This window comes from Cyprinus carpio, chromosome A24 (assembly GCF_018340385.1).
Source record: "Cyprinus carpio isolate SPL01 chromosome A24, ASM1834038v1, whole genome shotgun sequence".
Lineage (NCBI taxonomy): Eukaryota > Metazoa > Chordata > Actinopteri > Cypriniformes > Cyprinidae > Cyprinus > Cyprinus carpio.
This window is the reverse complement of record NC_056595.1, coordinates 7,513,036-7,540,272: the sequence shown is the minus strand read 5'-3', so window position 1 is coordinate 7,540,272 and position 27,237 is coordinate 7,513,036. Positions and strand designations below refer to the sequence as shown.

The 27,237-nt window shown below is 37.1% G+C and overlaps 1 protein-coding gene across 1 annotated transcript in view; it reads right to left on the bottom strand.

Moving 5' to 3' along the window:
• LOC109074842 (bone morphogenetic protein 7-like) overlaps positions 1 to 20,007 on the bottom strand; it is a 42,751-nt gene extending 22,744 nt beyond the window's left edge. The window contains exons 1-2 of the mRNA XM_042714138.1: positions 18,768 to 20,007; positions 654 to 846 (exon numbers count right to left, since the gene is read on the bottom strand). Coding sequence (XP_042570072.1) covers positions 654 to 846; positions 18,768 to 19,137 — 563 coding nt within the window. The 5' untranslated portion in view covers positions 19,138 to 20,007. The remainder of the gene's footprint in view (positions 1 to 653; positions 847 to 18,767) is intronic.
• Between the last annotated feature and the right edge of the window lie 7,230 nt (positions 20,008 to 27,237).

The window sequence follows — 27,237 nt, the reverse complement described above, 5'->3', positions numbered from 1 at the left end:
CTTTGGAGTGAAAACAATCATGGCCACCATATTGGAGGGTCATTCCAAACCGAAGTGCTCAAAAATGGCCACTTCAAAGGGCCCTTCGGAATGAAGCGATCCCGTGATCCGTTGCACAGATTCTTTGCATGATGACGGTGCCTCTGTGTGGGCACGTGATGATGACGCAGAAGGGCACTTTAAAAAAACAGTTGTTTGGTCCCCTATACCCTTCAACCCTTCGAAGATTTCACTCTAGAGGGTAAACCCTTTGAAGGGATTAGGGCATAGGGATGAGCCCTTCTGAATGGAATGCAGGGTAAACCTGCTAAATATTTGGACTGGTTGGCCAATTCAACATCACGTGGTGTCAGGCATCGCGACGAGCTACAGCCAAGCAGAGAGCAAAACATGGGTTGAGGTCAGCGGAAGAAAAACAGCAGCAGCAACACGGCTTTAAGAAAAGTTTGGACATAAGAAATGGAGCGAATTTGTTCATTGCGCAAACAGCTTGCAGCACTAATTTCTTCCCAATGTTCATTTTCACATCAGATCTTTAACTCTTGTTTCACTTGTTGTTTCACAACATTCCCGTTCTCGCATGTATTTTCATGTCAAAACGTGGTAGGCTTAAATTAGCAGCAAATTCTCATATATATATACTTCTCATTTACCTGTCTGGATGTTCCCCAACCACCTGGAACACACTAAGTAGGAATGTCTCATTGCGGAAGGCCCTGGTCACACACTCCTTGTAGATCCTGAATTCTGCGGCTGTGATGGCCTCTCCCTCTGGAATCTGGGACAGGTTGAATTTGTACTCGTTATGGTTTCTTCTCTGGGGTGACAGCTCTCTGTCATTTTCCACTGTCCAAAGACAAACACAAAATGACAATGATATATTTTTTATATTTTAGCTACTACTGACTTATAATTTTAATTTTTGCATACTCTTGGTCACACTGACTATACAATGGCAAGTTTGTGAGACCTTTGAAAATATCTGGATTTCTGCACTGATTACTAATAAAATGTGGTTTGAAGTCACAATTAAAGACAAATACAATCTGACTTAACACACAAAGTGTTTTGCTTTTTAAACTGTTCTTAAAGAAATTAAGTGATCATAAACAAGGCAGGCTGAACCACTGTGTTACAATGTCTACAAAAGCTAAGTGGAGTCAGTTATGGATATGAGATTATAAGTGTGGATTGCATAGATCCATGCTCTTTAAATAAAAGCATGTACTGACAAATATGTTCTTCTCAAGGAAAACTAGGTTAGTGTGAACCATGCTTCAATCGCAAGAGCTAATATGAGAACTTAAAAACACATTACAGAGAGGCGCAAAGCTAGTTGTCAATAAGGTGTATGATGAATTTGGCCTATCGCTGTCTTACTACATTACTACTTAATGCAAACCTCATAAAAAAACTGGTGGTTAGTGGAGGAAAGCCTTGTTTTCCCCTCCATGTGGGTGTTCCTTTAAGGGTGTGACATCACATGAATATGTGAATCCTGACCTAAAGAGGACTGTGTTATCAAGACAACCCAACAATATTGATAAACAGAAACAGATTTGTGGGAAGGAATGGTCCAGAATTGCTCAATAAACTTCTAACAAGTTAGGGTTCAGTGGTTCACTCAGTTTCTCCACTCTGCACTGTGAATGATTACTTAATATATTCATTAAGATGACAATATAAAAAGTTTGTTATTAGTTGCATCAGATTGTGTTTGTCTACAATTGGCCACGTTATGAGTAATCAATACAGACATTCAGATATTTACAAAGGGTTCACTTACTTATTCTTATCACTGTAGTATATTTTATTTATCATAGCCACTTGTCTCTGCATAAATTTCCTTCTGAAACTTTTATTCTTTGCAGCTCTTGCAGTGCATCCGTGGCAGACAAACTCAAGTCTTGTTCTGTGTGTGTGTAAACATTTGGTGCTAAATCCAGATTGACAAATATTTTGATTATACTGTCTTGTTCTCCTAATTCGTTGCCTAAGTATAGTGAAAAGCAACTACTGCTAAGCCAAGTCACGTTGATGGCACAAAGTATGAATGAATGAATGATGCATTTATATAGTGCTTTATTGTGTATTGCTGTACAGCCAAAGCACTTTACAACCATGAGTGGGGGTCTCTAGTCAACCACCACCAATAATGGTACTGGTACGTACTGCTATTTAGATGCAAAAGTTTAATGGACTTGGACCAATTTTTTTTTCTTAAAAATACATTGAAATGATATAATAATATTAATAATAATAATAATAATAATAATAATAATAATAATAATAATAGTAAAATAGCCTGATCATACCTGGTTTACCTATGTATACCTAAACATTATAAAGATAAGTAAGACATGTATGCTCATTAACCACCTATTATTGACTGACCAAATTTACCCATATGGTCTATACATATGCATTTATATTACAGCACCATTTCTCAGAGCGTCCAGATGTTCAGGGCATGTACTGTAGTAATGATTCACTATTTCTAGTAGAATTATAATTCTTTATTTATTCAAGCTGTTCCCACAGCAAAGGACATCATTACAATTTATCCACTGTTTTAAGTGCCAGCAGCCACTCTCACAGAAAAAGGGGAAACTATGACCAGAGTGTGTTTTCTCATAAGACGACAGCTTTGTCATTCTGCCGTGCTGCTCTCTCAAACCACCCCCCCCACCCCCGGATACCCTGCTTGTGGGCCCTGGGTGAAGTGTCTTGCTCTGATTGTATTTCCATGCTTCCCTAGGTGAGGAACACACACTTCCATCTGAGCCTAGTGTCCTTGTGAAGAGGAAAAGAAAGTTGTGGAGCAGAGGAATGAATAAGGGATCAACAAGGGTACTGGGGTTATGTGAAGACTACCCCCTTTTCTCTGTTTGGTGAATTACAGTAGCTGTTTAAAGTTCTCCAACATCACAAGGGAACAGCTTCTCTGATCTGTGGACTTCCAACAGGGAGTTACACTCCTCTGCTGTCCTGACACATGCGTTACAAATTAAAACTGAGCCTCTTGAGTAAACCTCAAAGGGCCTAAGATGGATCTCTGAGGGACACCCTGTACTTGTGCTACATACATGGCTCTAATTGACTGACTAACCTTGTAGAACCCACCTGCAAACTATGAAATAGAGTACTGGCAGCAACTGGGACTTCTGACCTCTAGTGAGGACTTACTACTAAAAACTGAAAAGAAAGAAGAGTAGAGAGAGAAATTTGCTTTACTGCAGTTCCAGCTTCAGGGTTCACATGGCGATGGCTTAACACCAGGCCTTTTTTCACTCACAATATGCCTGAGTAATTCATACTGAAAACAATTTCCAGAGGTCCCGTTTGTGATGTTTTTCACATCAGCACATCAGGTTTTAACATGGCTGTTTCACATGCTGCTGAGACTTCTTCATTAACAACTTCCACAGGTGTATCCAAAAAGCTTGCCTTTCAGTAGCAAAAACATCCGAGATGACAGATATATTAAAGGTCATCAGCACAGACAGTATCAAGGGCCACTGGTCTAGAAATGGCCTTTTTACTTTTGTTACAAAACAATATGATTAGTGAAATCTGACTAGCCACGAGGGTGTGCCAGAATATATACTCTGCCAATGCCATTCTTTTCATAAGTTTTCATTGTCTGTAATACCATCATGAAAGTGTAAATTTGCAAAGGCCCCAATTGCTCGGGAGTTCTAATTGGGTCCTCTGAGGATACAATTATTTTTGAGAGGATAATGGAAAAAGGAGGCTCACAAAATGATATATATAGTTGTATCAAAATCATGGCATCAACAGTAAGAAACACAACCAAAACCACAGAGCCCATGTGGCTTGAAATGACTGATGTGGTTTTTCAGAGGACAGACCCTGAAAGGACCTACAACAGTAACTGTGTAACCACATAAGACGTTATTCTTGTCCACAGTAGTTTCTGTCTTGGTATTCTGTCATAGATGCTAATTTTGCCCAGTGTCTTTCTGATGATAGAGTCATGTACACCATTGCCAAGGTGTAAGAGGCCTTTGAATGTTGCTCTGCAGTCCATTGTCAATTCCTAGATAACATTACACCTTACTCATGAAACGATTTTGGCAGGATGGCCATGGACCATCATCCAGGATTAGAAATGATTCCACTTTATCCATTTGAATAATATGAATGTGATCACAGTTCGGGGGTTCGGTGCCTTGCTCAAGGGCACCTCAGTTGTGGTATTGGCGGCCCGAGACTCGAACCCCCAACCTTAGGGATAGGAGTCAAACTCTCTAACCATTAGGCCAGGTCATTCCCCTCAAATGACTGAGGCACTAGTTAATTTCTTCATTGATGCATTGTACTACAGTAGTAAAGCAGCAAGTTTTATGTCAAACACAACCCAGAATGAATCAGATTTAACATATATATGTAGTACATGACTGAGTTTGAATAAATTTAATTAAAATTTGAATTTGAAAAATACGGAGAAGGGGTCTGGGATAAAGCTCTGCTTTGTTCTAATTTGGGCTGATTCTCCATTTCCACCTGCGTAACATCTGTTTCTTTCCTTCTGTGCTATTGTCATTAGCCCACACAGGACAAAATGGAGATATTAAAGATTTGGAAAACCTATATATATATATATATCACACACACACACACACACACACACACACACAGATGCAACTTCATTTGGCTATATATATATATATATATATATATATATATATATATATATATATATATATATATATATATATATATATATATACATAGCCAAATTAAGTTGCATACGGCTGCATGGGATGGGAAGTCAGGCTTCACTGTGGTCCGTGGTCATATGCGAGTCGCACTTTAAATGTTTTCCATCACATCCCCTGAAGAAGTCCAGTGGTCATTTGCATTTAATTCACTCACCACATCTTGACTTTTTCCTACCTTCCCACAACCACTATGAAAACAATAGCTCATTTCCATTTTCTTCACTACATCCACTTCCTCCGAGACCAAAGGGGGAGCTACACTGATGTCCATGTCAATCCTACATATAATTTTAACCTATATTCCAGAGGTTTTGCCCTGTGAACGGGAGATGCTAAATTTTGTGTAGGAGGGCTGACTGTACTACTGCTTTCTTCAAAGTTGAAGTTCACTCAAAAATGAAAATTTTGTGTTAATTTGCTCACCCTATGGCTAAAATACAATGACAATGTTATAAGCATCACGGGATGGTGAATGTATATTTTACATTTCCTAACTTTAAAATATAAAACTAAATGACCCATTAAAATTAGTTTGTTAGTATAAACTGTATTGATAGGAATACAGGTGTTAAGCTACGTGATAACTTTAATATTGATTTAATTATGTTAAATAATTATGCTGATATAAACAAATGTTATGGTTTGTGCAGGGAATTCTGACATTGACCATTTCACCCTGTGATTCAAACATTTCATAAAGGAAATTTTTGACAAGGTTTGTAATTTTAAATATAAAATTTTCTACAGTGTACACAATTTATACAAAACTGTAGAATTAAAATGTATACTGTAGAAGTATCCACTTTATACATGCAGTACTTAGGTGCAAAACAAGTCATTACCAACAAGTTTCTGTTAAGTATTAAGGCATAATTTATATCTAAAGCTTTTTAATTATTCTGCCCAATCCAAAATCAAGTCACCACAAACTTGTGAGAAAAAAATGTTGACCATACACAAAGCCTGCAATTATTTCCTGCATCTCTGCAGCACATGAAACATTGAGAACCAGATGATCTGAAAGCTGTCTCCTTCAATTTAACCAATAAAAATGTGCTGTTAAGCCAGGCATGTTAAGAATCCATCTATGTTTATGTAATTATCTTCAGAATCCCCATCCACATTCTCTTCCCCCACAATCTAATTGTTCCAGCTTCTGTAATGAAAGGCTACTACGACTTGCTTGTCATCTGTACGACTGCACTTGTTTTTGATGCTCTTAAAGGGGTCATATGATGTGATTTCAAGTTTTCCTTTCTCTTTGGAGTGTTACAAGCTGTTCATGCATAGATAAGATCCCTAAAGTTGCAAAGACTAAAGTCTCAAACCCAAGGAGATATTCTTTAAAAAAGTTAAGAGTTGTCCACGCCCTATGTCTACGTCACTATTTTGGACGATTTGCATAACACCTCCCAAATGTTTACACAAAGAAATAAGGCGTAACTGTCACTGTAGTATTGTTGCCTGTGTTTCATTGTGAAAGTGAAGCTACTTTGTTTGGCCTTCCAAAAGAGGACACTACTAGAAATCAGTGTTTAAGTAGTATTTACAACACTGTTCCAGAACAGTTCAACCCAAATATTCTAGTGTGTGCAGTGCATTTTATGGAGGACTGTTTCCTGGGAGAGTAGCCTACAATGCCTTCTGTTTCTTTAAAGTGGGGCAATTCCAACTTTGCAAGGACAGCCTAGATTCTGACTCACAGTCTGTAAGTACATTTTCATATTTAAAGAATTTGCCACTGATGATTCAAATGTGAGTTTTTACGCAATGCATAAGTCATTATAATCAGTAATTATGTCCCCACTGGATGCAACAAATGACTCATTTATAATGGGTTTTATTGGTTTTGTCTAGTCGCGCCGGGACACAGTATCACAGTATGGCAAGGGGCGTAACATTTCCGTCACACTCTTGAGGAATTCGGCCAATCACAACGCACTGGATAACTGGCCAATCAGTATACTGTGTATACAATATACCTCACTTTTCAGAACGTTGAGCTTTGTAAAAATCAACGTGTTTCAGAAAAGCGGGGCATAGAGGAGCAACAATAATGTCCATTATGTGGAAAATACTATTTTTTGAATCTTAAACCACATAAAAACATTGCATTACACCAAATACACAAAATAATGTTATTTTTAGCAACGTCATATGACCCCTTTAGTCAAAAGAAAAAGACTGAATATTGGTCGATCTCTACTTCTAACCATAGGTCGAAACCTGTAGTTCTCACCACACAACTTTGCAATTATGTTTGTGAATGTTCATTCAAAACTATGGTTTTTGGGTATAACCAAATTGTTGAACTATGTTGTTAACAGCAGAACTTGAAATTACAGGTTGCTTACAATGCTTTTGGGAGATACACCCCTAGATAATTTATTAACCCTGAGTGATATATGAAAAGTGGGAAATGAAGAACAATTCCCAGGACTAACACTAAGTTAATGAATATCCAATAGCCCAGTCTTAAAATTGTCACTGCATGTAGATAAAAGGCTGGGGTTCATGGGGTTTTATATTCTGGAACCTGGGAGATGGCAGGGGTTTGACATAGCATTATGTGGGTATTTCCTACAACCATGATCTAAGTCTCTGACCCATGCAAATCATCAAAGGAGCAACTACAGGAGTCAGAGCTCTGAGCAGAGGTCAGCAAGAGGTGCAACAGAAAACTTAAAACAATATATGACAAATAATAAAAATCCATTCCCTTAAAGGGTTAGTTCACCAAATTGTGGTTATACAATGTAAAAACTTACTAGATTTTGTGTTTAAAGACAACAATGCTCTTCCCTTAAAGGGTTAGTTCACCCAAAAATTAAAATTATGACGTACAACGCTGCTGACGTGTTTTGTGGTGCGCCCAATAACAAAGATAACATGTCAGCAGCGTCATATGTCAGCGGCGTAACTGCAGTGTTGTGAACGCACTTACAACAGACCTGGAAGAGAAGACAATGCTGAATAATGTCGTAATTTTTTTTTATTTTTGGACCAAAATGTATTTTCAATGCTTTAACAAATTCTAACCTACCCTCTGATGTCACATGGACTACTTTGATGATGTTTTTATTACCTTTCTAGACATGGACAGTATACCATACATACATTTTCAATGGAGGGTCAGAAAGCTCTTGGACTAAATCTAAAATATCTTAAACTGTGTTGAGGGTGAGGGTGAGTCATTAATGACATAATTTAAATTTTTGGGTGAACTAACCCTTTAAGAGAAACCTTATAAAATGTGGTTTATGAAGGAACATGAAGCATTGTAACAACATATTGTATCTCTTGTTCCATGCAAATACAAAATATATTTCAAATTGGAATCCACGGTTACACTTTATTTTAAGCTGTCCTTGTTACAGTATAATTATACATTTAAGTACTGAGTAATATTAATTAACAACATTCACTTATGGTTAGGGTTAGGATTAAGGTTTGGCGTAGGGCTACTTGAATGTAATTAATTATGAATAATTAATTGTTATTATAATAGTAAGTACATGTAACGTGTAACAAGGACACCTTAAAATAAAGTTACAGAATCCACAAACTGATAATAGTTAATAAAGATCATTCAATGGCTCTCTGGAATACCTGATTCTGATTGGTCAATGGTGTAACTGACTGTTGTCCTAAGCAAGTCGTTTCCTGCATAGCTGTTCTAGTTTCATTTCTCTAAAGTCTCTTTACACTCTCTTTATTCTTACATAATAAAATAATTTACACTCACATCGATATTTCATGTCCATTATTTATTTATTTATTTATTTATTATTTGGCAAGTTGCCTTTTAATATTTTCTTTGCTTCACATCAGGGACTGTCAGCTTTATTTTGCATTAAATCACCCTGTCAGTTTTATTTTGTGGTACCGACCTATAGGGAAAAAAACAAACAAACAAAAAAAAAACCTATTTACAGTATTTTATAGTATGTAAGCCCAAATCTTAATTGGACTGATCTGCCATTTCAGACGGGAAGAAAATAAATCTGTGTTGCTCTGTATTTGCAGGATATTTAGAGAATATTTAGAGAATAGCAGTAATAATAATAGTGATAATTGCAACTGTTAAAAGATGTCTGATGTCTCTCAATCTCTTCATCTCTATAACCAACGTCAACTATCTGAAGCTAATCATTTCCATGGTGAATGGCCGCAGTCAGATGGTCATACTGTACCTGCATGTCAGGAGAATACAGAACAGAAAGGAATTTAGTGTGTGTGTGTGTGTGTGTGTGTGTGTGTGTGTGTGTGTGTGTGTGTGTGTGTGTGTGTGTGTGTTTGCGTTTCCAATCAGGTTAACTTGCTTTGTGTAGGAGAATGTCTACTTTAGGTTCTGCATATGTGTAGGGCAACAGGCTAAATGACATAAGAGTCAGCTGTTCCATATTTAACAGGCATAAAACAAATACATTTTTACTTGAGTGCCTACTCAAGCCAATGACCTGTCAACAAATATTATAATGTCTTTTTGTATGAGGAGGGAATTCCATAAAATGGAGGAAATGATCTGGAAAATAAACATTCACATTCTTTCCTTCTTTTCGGCATTTATAGAAACATTAATAAAGGCATAATCCATAAGAATAGCTGACAAAACATTTTGGGATAGACTAATGGTACTTTGTGCTTGGGCAACCTCAGAAAAGAGACATGTGAACAGTACTAGAATGCAGGCCTCAACACCCACAGCCTAGAAATGTCTCAACAAAGATTATTGGACCTATTTTCATAAAAACAAATATGTTATCAAAACTGTCAAATTTTTAGTTTCAGAAAAAACTAAGCATATCTTTATTAATATATTATGAATTACATAATGCTGAAAAATTGGAGACCAATAGATGTATTGCCATCCATCATTATTTTCTTTCCTTATCTTGAGCAGAATAGGCTACAGTAGTTTTTCATTTAAGTGTTATTCTTTGCTAAAATATGGTTATCACAATACCAATATTTTAGATACCATCGAATTTCAAAATTCCTGATGCCAATTTCGATTAGTGTAGTGTAGTGAAGGTAATAAAGTCAAATGAACACTGAACTGTTTATGAACTGCTTATGTGAATACTCAATATTTAACTTGCGTTTTGACATTTTTTTGTTCAGGTGCATCTTTTATATGAGGAGATTCCAGCCTCTCTGGCATTAATATTGGACAACAATGGCAACTTGCATCATATGTGCCTTGTAAATCAAGGCATGCTGTAAAAATTAAGAAGTAGTGCCAAAAACTGAATATTACCTGTTGTAAAATTACCTGTTCACCATTTTTTGTTGTAATATTTAGTGGAGGATTGCAATTTATTAATAAGTCATTTTCTCACAAGAGCAATTTAGAGTACTGAAGCCTCTCCTCCACTAACATCCATCACACATATATATATTTTTTAATTTATTTATTAATAACCTAAGAGGCTAGGTTAGCTCTGTTATAATTTCATTGTGCATGTTTAGCTCTCTGTCTCAGAGCTTGCTCACAGAAATTTGCATCTCAGACAGCATGCAAATACTGCATTGAGTTCTTTTTTGCAGCTTTAAAAAAAAATGAAAATTCTGTCATTGTTTCATCATTTACTCACCCTCAACTGTTGAGCACAAAAGAAGACATTCTGAAGAATGTGGGTAACCAAACAGTTTCTGGTCCCCATTGACCTCCATAGTATTTATTTATTTTTGTCCATACTGCAGCGATCCATTCCGAAAAAGCCCAGTTTACTCTGACTGGTCAGCTGGTCCAGTCTGTTATGACTGGTCAACCACAGGGTGTGTGTTAAAAAAGCTGTAAACAATATTATATGACTAACAGCACTTGACTAACTGGGGTCCAGATCAGGAAGCAGACAGACTGGCTAAACCGACCATCTGCTAGCTGCCTCACGTCACAGAAATCAGTTAATTCTCAGCACATAGAGACTCTTTCACCTAGATATCACACTATAGAGAATGTGTCTGTTCCCTGAACTAGAAAAAACATCCAAACCAATTTAAGAGTAACAATTTAACTGATGTTCAAAAAAAAAAAAAGAAAAAGAAGAAGACATGTATACAATACAGAGAAACAAATTATAAAACTTGGCTTATTGAATATTGAACACTTTTTGTAAATGATATGATCACTGATCATAACCTAGATGTGCTCTGTTTGAGAGAAACCTGGCTAAAACCAGATGATTACATTATTTTAAACAAGTCTACCCCACAAGATTACTGTTATAAATATGAGCCGCATCAAAAAGGAAAAAGCGGGAGGTGTGTCTTTAATTTATAACAATATTTTCAGAGGGCGGGCTTCAAGTATAACTTGTTTGAAGCAATAGTGCTTCATATAACATTATCCAACAAATCCCAGGGCACCATACAAACTTTATTAAAGAATTTGCTGATATTCTATCAAAGTTAGTGCTGGCTGCAGATTAAGTTTTAAATGTTGGTGATTTTAATATCCATTTTGATAATGATAAAAATGCATTGGGATCAGCATTTCTAGACATTCTGAGCTCTATTGGGGTTAGACAACGCGTGTCAGGTCCCACTCATTGTTGAAATCATACTCTAGATTTAATACTGTCACATGGAACTGATGTTAACGGTGTTGAAATTCTGCAGCAAAGCGATGACATCTCAGATCATTATCTAGTCTTTTGTAAACTCCAGATAGCTAAAACTGTAAATTATACTCCTTGTTGTAAGTATGGTAGAACCATTACTTCTACAACAAAATACTGCTTTGTAAGTCATCTTCCTGATTTATCTCAATTCCTCAGCATTGAACTCTCTTTTTTTCTAGCATTTTAGATATGGTTGCTCCTTTACACTTAAGGAAGACTCAGGAAAACAGTTTGAAACCATGGTGTAACGAGTAAACTCACGGCCTAAAGAGAGCAGCCTGGAAAATGGAGCCCAGCAGGAGGAAAACAAAACCAGAGGTATTTTGTGTTGCATGGCGAGAAAGTACCCTACAGAAATAGGAAAAAAAATAAATAAATAGATTTTTTTCAAACTGGTATACTGCCCACTCCAAACTGAAAGATTAGGGATAGGGGTTTGAAACCTTACGGGACCATTTCTTGCCATTGTGGCATGCCACATGGTATTTTTTCCATCACTTGGGGGTCGGAACAACAAATCTGGTACCTATTTGGTCTTGATATACCTCTGGTGTGTATTTTAAGCCATTATGTGCAATGTCTCCTACAACTGTGGCTACCTGTGTGTCTATGTCTGTGTGAGCATGCCACACAGAGAGACCTGTTAGAGCTATCTGTGTGTGCTGCAGCAGGTGTGTGTGAGCTCAGGGCTGGCTAGAGACACAGAACTAGAGGAGGAAGTCTGCGTCAGACAGCAGAGATGGATCTCCCCTAAGGGAACTGATAAATAAGAAAAAAATATCTTTGAAAAAGGAAATGCAGCTGTTTCCAAAGGATAAGTCAAAATATCGGTGGCTTGCATTCCACAGCAGCAAGTACAACAGCCAAAGTCCTTTCTCTCTCTGTTGCTGTGTGTATTCTCTGACATTCACTTACATAGGTTTCTTCCTCCTGGAAACTCTAGGTAGGACATGTTCTAAGTGTAAATACTAACCAATCCCATGCTCGATTAATACCAGTCCAACATCCCATAAATAATGATCTATTGTGTTAACTGTCAAGTGCCCTTAATTTCACCACACCTGTTAATGCCAGCCTCAGTAGAAGTGTGTATATAAATATTGTATATATGTTCTCAAGGTTAGCACACCCATTAACATTCAGATTGTTTTTTTGTTTTTTTTTTTGCACTTTGTTCTATAGTCAAAACAATGTAACCTCTTTAGATGACTGATTCAGCACACCACAAGACATTTCATTGTGCTACTGACCATTAAATGAACACATCCACACATTTCCTATTCACTTGTGGAGGGCACTGGGTGACATTCCGCCACGGGTGGAGAGAGTATGTGTACAATATGAGTGAGGGATCCGTTTCTTCCTGAACTGGGTTGATTTGTTTAAAAACACAGGAACTAAATCATTTTCATGACATTAAGTAATTTTAATAGTTTTTGAATGTCTGCATTTTTCCACTGATGCAGATGGAACACCTTTATAATATTTGTAACAGACCAGTGGCATATACAGTGGTGTTCTGGAATGAGGAGGCAAAGTCCTCACTATTTCTTTGTTGTTGTTGATTTTAATTGTGGTCAAATTGCACTTAATGTTGACCAGTGTTGGGCAGTAACCTGTTACTAGTGCATTATTGCTATTACTAGTACATTATTACATTACTGGCAATTACTGCATTATTATTTTCCATTATTATTACAGTTTGAAACTGTAAAGCTGCTTTGACACAACCAGTATTGTATAAAGTGCTATATAAATAAAGGTGACTTGACTTGACTAGTAATATTTTACAGGTATAATATTACTTTCCTCAGTAATGAGTAGTGTAACTTATTTCAAATAAGATTTCCATAAAAATATTGCAGTTACTGTCCATAAGTGAGTCAGAACTCATTTGTGCATGTGATGTCACTATTGCAGCAAGGTATACAAGCTTAAAACTATACTTGTACTCAAAACTCACTGTAAATAACCATTGGTGTTTGTAATAACTTCCAGTTGCAATCTAATGTGGATTTTGGTCATATAACGAGGCAGCAATATGTTATTTTAAGCATTTTAGAATAAGCCAATCACTCCACCTGCTTACCATTTTACATAAACATTATTTATTCTTGTAAAATTAACCCAAATAACATTAAAACCACACATAAATCAATCATCCTGGTTTAGTACTCCTGGTCTCCTGGTTCCTCGTAGCAAATTGTGACATTTATCAAATGTAGTTGTCATTTATGTGACAAATTTGTTTATATTTTATATTTTAGACATTTTTCTTTCTTTTTCTTATTCTTTTTAATCCTTTTAAATACGTCAATTATTTAATTACCCCGATTAATATCCTTCTATTTCATAATATTGTATGATAACAAATGCTACATACCTGTAGGTATGAACCCATGGTGACGGCTCAGATGTGACCTCATCTGGGGGTCAAAAGTTATTGACAAGGAGGTCACGCTTTGCTGTCCACACATCTCTAACTTTGTTCATGAGCGTTTCACTTTCAAGCACAGACTTGGTTGAAGCCTTGGCTTTAAGAGTGTTTGATGTCAGGCCATTAGCACGCTATAGAGAAAAATATCACACTTGGCTAGGAATAAGCGGAGGGTGGGGGTGGGGGGGAGATTGTGGTATGGTCCCTTTTTCCTTCTGTGGGTTACAACTCAGATGTTGACATGAGACTTCTAAATGGCTACATGAATGTGATCCATCCAACAAGTGATTTATCATGTAATCAGATTTTGGGTTTGTGGTTATCATCTCACATTGCTTTAACAAACGGCTTTTTATCTGACAAATTCATAACCCAGGGGCAATAGCACAGCATGTTTTATTGTTCCAAGATCCTTACTTATTCCTTATTTAATATGATCCCTGATAACACGAGATGCTTCAGTCAAAGAGAGCAGATACCTGCAGAGAACGGCACATTCCTGAGAACTGATTGCAGGAACCAGTGACCGTGGGGGCATGTCTGATGGCTATGGTGTGAGACGCAGAAATAGCATCAGGACTTCACAGCTAACACTGCTAAGCTAAAAGTACATTCCCTGAAAGAAGCCTCACAATCATCAACTTCAGCATGTCTGTTTAACTGAGATTAAAACTCGCATTACTTGTTGTCAGATAATCACTGTCCAAAAATGTCCAGAGAACAAGGGGATCTGGCCGCAGGCTAAGAGAGAACAACAAAACCCATTTTGTTCATTAAAATAAAAAAATGCAACAAAACTAATTTCTGAATGTAAGAAAAAGTCTCAGAAAAATGCAGTGTTTAAAGACAAGTATTAAAACTACTGTACACCCTTTTAAGCCTGCCTACATAAAACTGCTTAAAGTCAACCTGAAATCAAAAAGGACTCTATTTACTTCATCAATACACATAATCATCAAAACGTAATCACTTATTTTGCCTTTCGACTTTTTCTTTTCGGATGAAGTCACATCCATCAAAGTGGACACTTTTCAATTCACGATGGATAAAATCAAGTATCATTATTTTGTAAAAATATTATTTTTTCTCAAAAGTACACCACATTAAAAGGTTAAATTGTAATGACCAGACCTCCTTTTCTTTGTTTACAGATGTGACATAACAACACAAAAAGAAAAGATACAGAATTGATATTTACAGCAAAATCTGACCCATCATTATTACAAATGTACCACTGGGATAATTTAAGGAAAGATTTGAACACTTTTTTTATGCATTTGCTTATGCATTAAAAAATGCAGCTTTAAAGTCAATAATGTAATGCCAAAACACTTCTGTAAAAATGTATGGCTGTGAATGTACAGCAGAGAGGGATTTGATATATGGAGAATTGATCGGATGGTGGTGGTCTCTATATGACTATGAAGGCTAAGATTGTTTTCAAAGGCAAAACAAGTTATTACATTTCGATGGTTGGAATAACATCCACCGATCAATTGTGCACATGAAGACCAGGTACATGCACTGAGAATGTAAATGAGTCAGTGTCACTTTCATCATGAATGGACCAAATTTGACACTGCTCTCATCTACCATTTTTGAGTCATTTTGGATGAAAGCTGCTGCTAAATGACTAATTGTAAAAGTGCTGTATTCTAAGTTCCATTTAACACATTTTACCACATTATATCAATCCACAATTCTGCCAGTTTTGCCCCCAAAATCAGTGCACATTTCATCTGTGCCTGGCCATTAGTCTCATTTGCTGCTTGTTTTCAACAGTTCTTATCAGTCTGTTGAGTCACCCTTGAGAAAATCCCTTTCCTTCTTTACGGAGCTAACGCATAACTCAAATTCCTTCCTTAATTTCTATGTTAACACCCGCATGCAGACTAGAAGTGATACAGCCCTCCTGTGTCTGTGATCCAAGGTCGGTCTTTCAGAAGAGGTCATCCATGTTGTGCATAACCAGCTAACATCAAACAATTCATATGATAAAATATGGGTTGTAGTGCAAAACACACAGCTCAGCCCAGATTTGGAGCTCAGCACATTGAAAGACGTTATTAAGAGCAGAAGAACGAAATGAAAGCACATTGTCAAATACAGGATTGATACAGTTATTAGCCAGGATTGTCTAGACCTCGTTAAGCTCTTGAGAAACCCCCTACAATTATGTGTGTGGGTCACTTTTACTTCTTCGCAGGCCTAAAGCGAAGCTTTCCTGTGCTCTCCTGGGTGGCTGTTGACTTTGCTAAGAGGGGAAATGACAGCTGGGCTCTAGTTAAGACGTGCACTGTGGAAAAGAATGAGTTTGACATGTGTATATGTTTGTATGAGACAGTTACAAGAGGAAATGTGAGTGAACACAAAAGATCCAGGTGGGAAAAGGCAATAATGGACCAAAGGAGAGAAAGCAGGAATGCTTTTTTCCCCATGGATTTTCCCTGGATTACTGCAAGATCCCCTCTTATCCAGAAAAAAGACAAATACACAATATTACTAGTGCAAGCAAGAGATGGGAGTTTCCTCAAAATTCTCTGTGTCAAGAAGAGCTTAGGGTATCCTCTACCCTTCTATAAACAGAGCAAGACTGGTCAGGTAGAATTGGGAGAAATAGGAACATCAAGAACTCTGGATGTACCTGAATCTGTCATAAACATCACTCAAACTTAAAACCGTCAAACTCAGAGTTCGGCTCCAGTGAATATCTTCCATGTGTGTGATGTGACATTGTCAATTAGCATACAAATTAGTTTATTTAGAAACATAAGGACCAGGTCAATTTTAAAATTTTAAAATCTCCAATATATTACATGAGTCATATGCTTATAATGCTTTCATTTTTGAATTCTTTCACTATGAAAAAGAGCACTGTGAACATTTTGACTAACATTGAGCTCCACAAAAGAAATAGTCATACAGGATTAACATGACATGAATTTGAGTAAATTGTGCCACAACTGACATTTTGTGTCACAACGACAATGTTTTTGTTAAATATTTAGGTAATAATTGTGTACAACATACCAGTGATGTTTCTCTTTAGGGCGGAAATCCTGACTACTTATGAAGCCACACCATAAAAAGGAAATGTGTACTACTGTTCCTACAGTCATAAGATGATTCACATAGGATAGACTGACTGTCTGTGTGAAGAAGCCTGGCTATTTCTGGATGTGTCACAACACTGGTCAGTTTCTGTATGTTTCTCCTACATGATACAAATGACTGCAGTAAACATAAAACAAGTTATATGACTTCCCTTACTTCGGTCTAGAAGACAAATCACATAAAACAAGTTATATGACTTCCCTTACTTCGGTCTAGAACAAAACCATATTTAAAAAAAAAAAAAGATCTGTCCTGTCCAAAAACTTTGACTGAAATGAGTAAAAGCCACTTCAAGCCTGTCTCGGGTAACATACTGGTGGTCAGTTGATATGAAATTCTGCTTATTTCCAATAAGAACTGAAAATGTGGCCACTGTGTCATTCAATGGCAAATGTCCGTCTACTGACTGCAGAATACTGCTACTAGATCAAGAAAGACCACATTTATTGTCTTATAAAACAGACTGACAAAGACAAATGAGTTTTGAAATGAACCCAGCCAACAACTAGAATGTTGCAACTCACACAAAAGCAACTGTTCCAACAATTGGCCCATAGCTGCAGTGAGCAGAGCCAGAAGAGTTTGTATTGTTATAATTAACTTAATTGGGCAACTCCTGGCCCCCGTGGAGGGAAGTTCACATAAACAAGTGAATTCTGGACTCGAATACTCCCTCCATTAATGAGCTTTGTGTTTACTGAAGCAAACCACACAGAATCCCTGAGCATAAACAGACCCGTGGTTTGACACTGTGCTCAGGGTCACTATGAGCTTGATAGATGTCAGTTAAAAAAAGTGTTGAAGGGCGATATCCAAAAAATCCTTATAAAAAAAGGCAGCACCAATCAACATATCATGGTACTCAGAGGTAGGCTACTTTACCACGGTATATGAGCAAAATATGATTTATGATATTTTTTTTTTGTGAGCTCAAAGAGACATGACAGTGCTTGATAATACAATGTGCACTCCAATGAAAGTTCTTCTTGGTTATGAAATCTAAATGCCTCAGTCCTACAAGCTACAGTAAACAATGTCACATTACCCAAGCTGCATAATAAAAATAAACATTTTGGAATGATTGCCTGTACATTAAGCTATTAGGATAAATATATAAGAATGTATTCATATAAAATAAGATATAAAATATCTATTTTGTGTGCATGCAAAAGTTTTACAAAGGCAAAGGCCACATAAATAAATAAATTAAAAAAATATATATTTAATTCACACTTAAAAATGTGTGAATGGCATTGCATTAGATAACAAAATATAAAAGCAAGCATATCTTATTTAAAAAAAATAAATAAATAAAACAGAAAGAAATAATTAAAAAAAAAAATGAAACCGGCACAGCAAAAATATGTTTGTTCAACTTTATATAGTCAAAGCAGATATCCTGCTCAAAATAAAAACTCTAAATGAGTAGTTGTTCACTAAAGTCACACACATGCCTGAATGTCATCACACTAGATAACAAATTACAGTTTTCTGAGCCATTTTGAACAACTTTTAGAAAAAAGTTTTAGTGGCTGTATGAAGTCAGTTCTCAAGTTCACACAGGTGTTAGATGTCTTAACAGAGCAAACCCAGGTGTAGTTCTTCACATTAACTATGAACATAAAAGTGCCCAAATACTATATCTCTATTTATTAAACAATATACAGTATCTACTTTTTAATCATTTACTGTACATTTTTGTGAAATATTTGCTTGAAGAGTGCTTGTGCTATCATTTTTATAAAAGAGTTCGTAGTGTGATCCGTATGGATACTGAGATCGTTGTGCCTATCTTTAACGAAATGGATGCAAGAGCAAAAATGGAAATGTAAAAGTTCATCTTACCTAAATTGACAAAACTCATGACCATATCCGCGTCATGCAGGAACTCTAGTGAAGCTAAAGTGGGTCGTGTGGTGGTGAACAGTGATCTGTACTGATCCACGTCGCTCTTCTCTTCAGTGGACATGCTGTTGTACAGATCCAGCATGAAGAGGGGTGCTGAATTATATTTACTGCTGTTCAGATGTGGTCTGGGTCTGTGGTTCAGTCCCAGTATGGACAGGATCTCTTTCTGCATCTCTCTCTTCTCCTGAGTACGTAACCTCCGATGTATGAAGTTGGGCTGAAGCTCAGATCCGTCCAGTACAGAACTACTACCTGCCAAATAAATGCTCCACAACAAGCCCAGCAGAGCAAACCAGACACTTGTCATCTTTACATCCAGTCTGTGATGATCATGAGGGTGTATTCACTTCTAAATATAAAATCACTTGGAAGCCAGTGTTTTTCCCTCTTCTCTTCTGCTTCACGCCATAGGTTCTTACAGCTAGGTTCTTCAGTGGTTCTTAGTTTCAGCGAAGAACCCTCTTCTTATTAAGGACGATTTTGCCTGCATGGTTCCCTGAAAGGTTCATGATTAGGCTACATTATCTTTAAATCTGTGCTGGTTTCTGGGTTCTTAAAAGCACTAGTGCATAGATGGTTTTCTGAAGAATAAAAGAATAAAAATGTTATTGAAACGGTAATATGGCATCAGGCTGTAAAAAGCCTTTGGGTTGTAGCCTAACTGTAAACTGCCTCTGCAAAACAGAAGTATATCCCGTGCAAAACAAATGCAGTTGTCATCCAGGTTTTTCAGTTCGCAAAATCTCCATCAATTATTTGGCGTGATGATTCGTTCCGGGCAGAAGACTCCTTGAATCGTCTCTGTGTCCCATCAATAGTTACTGTTAAGTTTAGTGTATAATTCACAACGATGAATAAAGAAAAAAGTTATCCGTAACTTTTCCCAAGAAAGTATGTCCTTACGAGCTATATATCTTCTCCGTTTAGTTCTTTGATTTGACTTCAGACTGATCCTTACAGAATGTGTTTGCAGAGTGGACAGCGCATCTGTCTCAGAGGCTTTTAAATAACGGGGCTGAAGCAGGTAGACGCGTCTTGAGCCCGCCCCAGTGCGCGCGTCCAGAGGTGGAGCTTTACAAGACAGATTTAACATCCTCAAACCCGTCTTTACGTACACGTCTACGTGTCTTCTTTGTAATTATAGATGACAATTTCAGCTTTCATGTCAGGTGTCTACAGTTTGTGTACTAGCGACGCGACGCGGCCGTATTTAACTTAAAATAGCGCGTCGATGATAATGCCATGTATATAACTTTATTCATTGTAAGTACAGTTGTTTCGTCCATTAAAACGCAAGTGTTCTAGTTTCGTCGCGCAGTCGTTCAGATGTTTAGTTTAGTTTAGTTTAACGTTTAGTGTAATGTTTAGTCTTTTAGTTTAACTGCGTCTTAAAATCAGCAACTACCAAATACGTAAGAACCGACGGATTGAATGCGTATGTGTAGATTGGGGATTGCACCCCTAATGGCCATATTGCACATGCATTGATTAGAATGTAGACAGTTCATTCATTCTAGCCTTACAAACGCGTTCTAGTTTTGTTGGTGAAGTGTAGAAGCCTACACCATGACATGCAAGCCAATAAACCGAAATTCGCTCGTGAAAGAATATCATAATTTAATTAAGAATTGTAAGTAATCATCCAAGTGATTACAGTTACTTCTTTCTATAAATTTCACCACAAACGCATAAATAAATTTACACTATGTAATCAAGTCATTTTATGGCAGAAGCGTGACCCCTAACGACACAGAAAATAACCGCAAGAGATTGAAGAAAACAAGCATACAGTACCAACAAGTACAATCTAATGGTGTTACCGCGTTTGTTTGTATTTTTTTTTTCTTTTTTTTCTCCATCTTTGAAGTGAGTGAGTGAGTGACGTGACAGCCAAGTATGGTGACCCATGATCAGCTCTGCATTTAACCCATCCAGAGTGCACACACAGCAGTGAACACACACACACACACACACACACACACACACACACACACACACACACACCGTGAACACACACCCGGAGCAGTGGGCAGCCATTTATATGCACATGCATAAGCATAAATGCACATGATAATAATTTATTCTTGGAAATATTATAATATTAATAAAACGTAAACAAGTTGTAGTATTAGACTACTGTATGATTCCATAACTGTACCATGATACCACACATGATGTGTGTGTGTGTGTGTGTGTGTGTGTGTGTGTGTGTGTGTGTGTGTGTGTGTGTGTGTGTTGTAAATATAATTTTATGAAAAATTTGGATGTTTGACAAGTCACTAAGCCTGTATACTGAGCCTGACTGTATTGTTTTATCTTATGTAAAATCTCGTTCACCTGTTTTTCTCCAGTATTTTAAAGGAGTTCTCTGATGTTTGAGATTACAGACATCAGACAGATAGACAGCAAACTGATGTTTGCGGTCAGGGTCAGGTGCAGTGCTTTAAAGATGAGACACTCACTGAACTTACTATAATAAGAGAGAGAGCTTACGTGTTTATGTTATGGAGACTGATTTCAGAAAACACACACACACAAATCCACACACTATGTTGTGTCTGGTGAGATCTAGATTGATAAAATGCCACGTGTTGTTATCTCTAAGGGGCTAATCTTATCTAGTGGGGCAGAAACGCATGCATCAAAGCAACGCAAATCAATGCCAGCCACCCCCTTCCCGTCCCTTCATCAGTCCAATCACTGATAGCCCATCACTCAAACACACACACACACACACACACACACACACACACACACACACGATGATGGGTTTCCATGTTCAACGGGCACATGCCACAGATATGATGATTGTTTTATAATATACAAGCTGTATATTGGCCCCTTACCCTAAACCTACCCTCACACAAAACTTTCTGCATTTTTAGATTTTCAAAAAATAAATAAATAAATAAATAAATAAATAAATAAATAAATAAATTGTCCCCACAAGGTCAGAAATTACTGGTATCAACTTCCTTGCAGGGACAGTTGGTCCTCATAACGTGGGGGACACCAAGTAGGCTACACACACTTTTGCAAAACTTAAATTGAACAAATAATATAATTTTTTATAAGCTGGATACATTTCAATTTCTATTGAAGGCACCATAAAAGTAGTTAATGTGATTTGTGCACTATACTCTAAATCTTCTGAAAGAAAAAGATATAACAGATATATTATATAAACAAATTAAAATGTTGAAATGAATACAATTTCTGGATTCCATATAAATTGTTCAATGAACATTTTTATTCTTCTTAAAAATAATAAATTAATTAATAAAGTTAAAATACTGTTTCAATAATATAGGCACAATATGTAAAAATATGTTTGTTGGTGTTACAGTGAGAAAAATAACTCCTCCGTATTAATTAATATACACTTTTAAAACTTTGTTGCCAAAAGAATTAATGTAAAATCCTAGAATGAGTGTACAAATGACAAGAACAACTTATATTTTTCACAGTGTATAACAATAAACATATAAGAAGTTATGTTTCACAGTGCTATTACTTCTTCCAAAAAAAACAATTTAAAAAATGGCCCCATATTCTTTTTAATGCCTCAACATAACCCTTAGCTTTTGTGTGTGTGTGTGTGTGTGTGTGTGTGTTTGAAATTAACCTGTATTATTCCTTTACATCTTGGATCACTATGTACTGCCCTTTTGTGGAAAAGCACTTTGGATATTTTTGTTAAGAATCTTAAAAAAAAAAAAGAGCCATAGAGGTTTGGAGGAACATGTATAACAAGAACAGAATTTTAATTCTTGAGTCAACTAGTCCTTTAAGACAGAAAGAATCTCAGACAGACAGTGAAAGGAAACAGACAGTGACAAGATAAGGGGGTTAACTAAGATAAAAACTGGGCATTCCTCTGCAAATGTATTTCAAATGATTGCTTAAAGTGTTAAACACACACTTGCACACAGCCATAAGACAAAATGTGTATACAGCACGCCATTTCATACATTTCATCACACCATCTGCAACATCAAGATGCTATGGTAGTTGTTTGTTTTCATGGTAACTTTAAAATAAATGGCTGTAACAAGTTGACTTGAAATGATCAACTGGTACGATCACAGAAAGGATGAGAGGAAAGTGCAGCATTAAGGAATGTAAAAGTGCAGCATTCATGTTTGAACTCATCCATTCTTCAAGGGTCAGTTGCTAATCGGCTGTCAGTAGCGTGATGAATGACCTGTGCTAGTCTGTGTGGGGTCGGTTAACAGACTAACTTTCCTGTCATCATACTGTCTAGAAAAAGCCTCACTTTAAAGACACATGCACTAACACATTTATATTCACACATATCTGTTCTTTTATATGTATACCTTGGAAGGATATGATAATATAATTAATTTTTCATAAGCTGGATACATAGAAACTGCATTTGTTAAAATTACAAATGACTTGCTTCTCGCGTCAGACCAAGGCTGCATCTCATTGCTATATGATCTTAGGGCAGCGTTCGACACCATAGATCACGACATACTCATAGATCAATTACAAAACTATACAGGTATCCAAGGGCAGGCTTTAAGATGGTTTAGATCCTACCTGTCCGATCACTACCAGTTTGTTTATTTAAATGGAGAGTCATCTCATTTATCACCAGTAAAATATGTAGTGCCACAAGGATCTGTCCTAGGTCCTCTGCTATTTTCAATGTACATGTTGCCCCTTGGTAATATTATTAGAAAATATGGGATTAGCTTCCACTGTTATGCTGATGATACTCAATTATATATCTCAAAGGACTAGATGAAACTTCTAAATTATCTAAGCTAACAGAGTGTGTTAAAAATATAAAAGATTGGATGACCAATAATTTTCTCCTATTACATTCGTATAAGACAGAGATATTACTTATTGGACCAAAAAAACAGTACACAGAATCTCGTAGATTACAATTTGCAACTAGACGGATGTACTGTTACTTCCTCTACAATCAAAAATCTGGGTGTTATATTAGACAGCAACTTGTCTTCTGAAAATCATATTTCCCATGTTACAAAAACAGCATTCTTCCATCTTAGAAACATTGCCAAGCTACAAAACATGTTACCTGTTTCTGATGCAGAAAAGCTAGTTCATGCATTCATGACCTCTAGACTGGACTATTGTAATGCACTGCTAGGTGGTTGTCCTGCATCCTCAATAAACAAGCTACAGGTAGTCCAAAATGCAGTGGCTAGAGTCCTTACCAAGTCAAGAAAATGTGATCATATTACCCCAATTCTACAGTCTTTGCACTAGCTACCTATTAAGTTCTGTATCAGTTACAAAATAGTATTACTCACCTATAAGGCCCTAAATGGTTTAGCTCCTGCGTACCTAACTAGTCTTCTACTACGCTACAATCTATCACACTCCCTAAGGTCACAAAATGCTGGACTTTTGGTAGTACCTAGAATAGGAAAGTCCACTAAAGGAGGTAGAGCTTTTTCGCATTTGGTTCCCAAACTCTGGAATAGCCTTCCTGATAATGTTTGGGGTTCAGAAACACTGTCTCTGTTTAAATCTAGATTAAGAACACATCCCTTTGGCCAAGCATTCAGATAATGCATCTCATAATTTTGGACTGCAGTTATATCTGATCAAATGCGCATTATTATTCTTTTGCTTGGGTTAAACTAATTAATTTTACTTGGTTGGAACAGCAGCTACGCTAATTATGTCTCTATTTGTTTCTCTGTTTTGCCACGGGATCTACATCCCATGGTAACTAGGATTCACACAAGCTCCAGTCTGGATCCAAAACACCTGAGAAGAGATGATGCCAAACCCTCAGAGGACCTCAGATGATGCCAACCCTGAAACAACATACAGAACTACCAAATTTTGCTATAAGTTTGATTGCATCATGTAATAATTACTGTTAAAAATGTGATGCGACGATGACGTGACATACAGCCAAGTATGGTGACCCATACTCAGAATTCATGCTCTGCATTTAGCCCATCCAAAGTGCACACACACAGCAGTGAACAGACACACATCAGTGAACACAAACTCGGAGCAGTTAATAGTGTTCATTGTTTGTTTGATTATGTATTTAATTGATTTGTCCTTACATTTCTGCCATATGCACATAAACTGACAGTCACCACTGATAAGCTACTATTAAATATTGTATAAACTTAATTTTCTGTGAAGTTGCTTTGCAACGATTTGTATCGTAAAAAGCGCTATACAAATAAACTTGAATTAAATTGAATATGAAGGCAGTGCATGTTTGTTTGTTTGTTGTTGTTGTTGTTTTCTTTTTTTTCAGTGTTTACTTGACCCCTCTATTCCTGCAAATACAAAGGTTTTAAGAACACACATTTGAGAGTTGGTAATTAAGTTTGCAGGTTTGAGCCACTGTAAGGTCTAATGCCCCTGATCAAGACACTGAACTCCAGGTTGCTCCTGGAGGACTGAGACTGTAGTACACTGATCAGCCACAACATTAAAACCACTGACAGGTTAAGTAAATAACATTGATATTGCTACAGTGGCACCTTTCAGTGGGTGTGGTAGGCCTATATTAGGCCACAAGTGAACAGTCAGTTCTTGAATTTCATGACTTGGAAGCAGGAAAAATGGGTAACCAAAATGATCTGAGTGACTTGAGCCAAATAATGATAGCTAGACAACAGGGTCAGAGCATTATAAAAACTGGCAAGTCTTTTGGAGTGTTCCTGGTATGCAGCAGTTACTAGTACCTATCAAAAGTAGTGCAAGGAAGGAGAACTAGTGAATCAGTATCAGGGTCATGGGTGCCCAAGGCTCACTGATGCACGTGGGGAACAAAGGCAAGCCTGTCTGGTCCGTTCATACAGAAGAACTACTGAACCACAAATTGCTGAAAAACCAATTGCTGGCCATTATATATATACATTATAACTGTCAGAACACACAGTGCATCAAAATTTACTGCGTTTGGGACTGCATAGCCATAGACTGGTCAGAGTGCCCATGATGACCCCTGTCCACTGCCATAAGAACCTAGAATGGGAAAGTGAGTGTCAGAACCATGGAGCAATGGAAGAAGGTTGACTGGTCTGATGAAATCAAGTTTCAGCTCAGATGGATTGCCAGGAGCGTTTGTGTTACTGGAGATGGCAAAAGGATGCAGTATGGGAAGAAGGAATGTCAGAGGAAGCAGTGTAATGCTCTAGGCAATTTTCTGCTGGGAAACCTTGGGTCTTGGCATTTATGTGTATGTTACTTTGGCATGTACCACCTACCTGAAAATTTTTGCAGTCCACATACACCCCTTCATGGCAATGGTGTTCCCTGTTGGCAGTGGCCTCTTTCAGCAGGATAATGCACCGTGACACACTGAAAAACTTGTTCAGGAATGGTTTGAGGAACATGACAAAGAGTTCAAGGTTTTGCTATGGACTCAGAATTCTCCAGATTTCAATCTGATTGAACATCTCCGGGATGTACTGGACCAACAAATCCGATCCATGTAGCCCCCACCTTGTAAGTTGCAAAACTTAAAGGATCTGCTGCTAATATCTTGGTGGCAGATACTACAGGACACGTTTAGAGAACTTGTGGAGTCCATGCCTTGCCGCATCAGAGCTGTTTTCAATAGCCCCTCATTGCAGAACACAAGATCCAGGGGGTGTGGTTGGATCCACATATAGGGGTGGAGATTGGTAGGTTTAGGGGTGGAGATGGGTGGGTTTAGGGATCAGGGGGTGGAGACGGGTAGGTTTAGGTATATGTAAGGTTGGAGGAGTTGGATCTGGATCCAACCACGCCCCCTGGATCTTGTGTTCTGTAGTGAGGACTATCTTGCTGTTTTGGCAGCATGAGGGGCACCTATACAATATTGGGCAGATGGTTTTGATGTTTTGGCTGATCAGTGAAAGTGTGCATAACAGCATCTGAAAATAAACTGCTCATGTAATGTATTTACAAACTTGCATGGCAATTCCCCTGAAAGAAAATTTGTCAGTATGATCCTTAATATATTTGATTAGCAAAAAAAAAAAAAAAAACAATAAATAAATAAATAAAATATGATAATGGGAACTTGATCTGAGGCAAATGCACATCTCTTCATGATACACAAGTTTTAAAATGGTCAAGTTGTAATATTTAAATTGTCACAGCATACTTTTTAATAACGATTACAGAATACTGACAACAAATCGTTATAACTTAACTCAGTCCATAGACCTGAAATTAGACAGTAATTAAACAACTCAGTCCATAAGTAAAACAGTAACATAAGCAATTATAAATTAATAAAACATCAAAACCATCAATCTGGCCATTCACAGTTTACTGTCTAAGCTTTTTATTTCTTTGTCTTTTGTCCATTAAGCTATGTGTTTTATTTATAATGATTTTTGGGAGGAAAGCAGGCCATGGTCAATCTCACTTCTGTCCATCTGGCCAT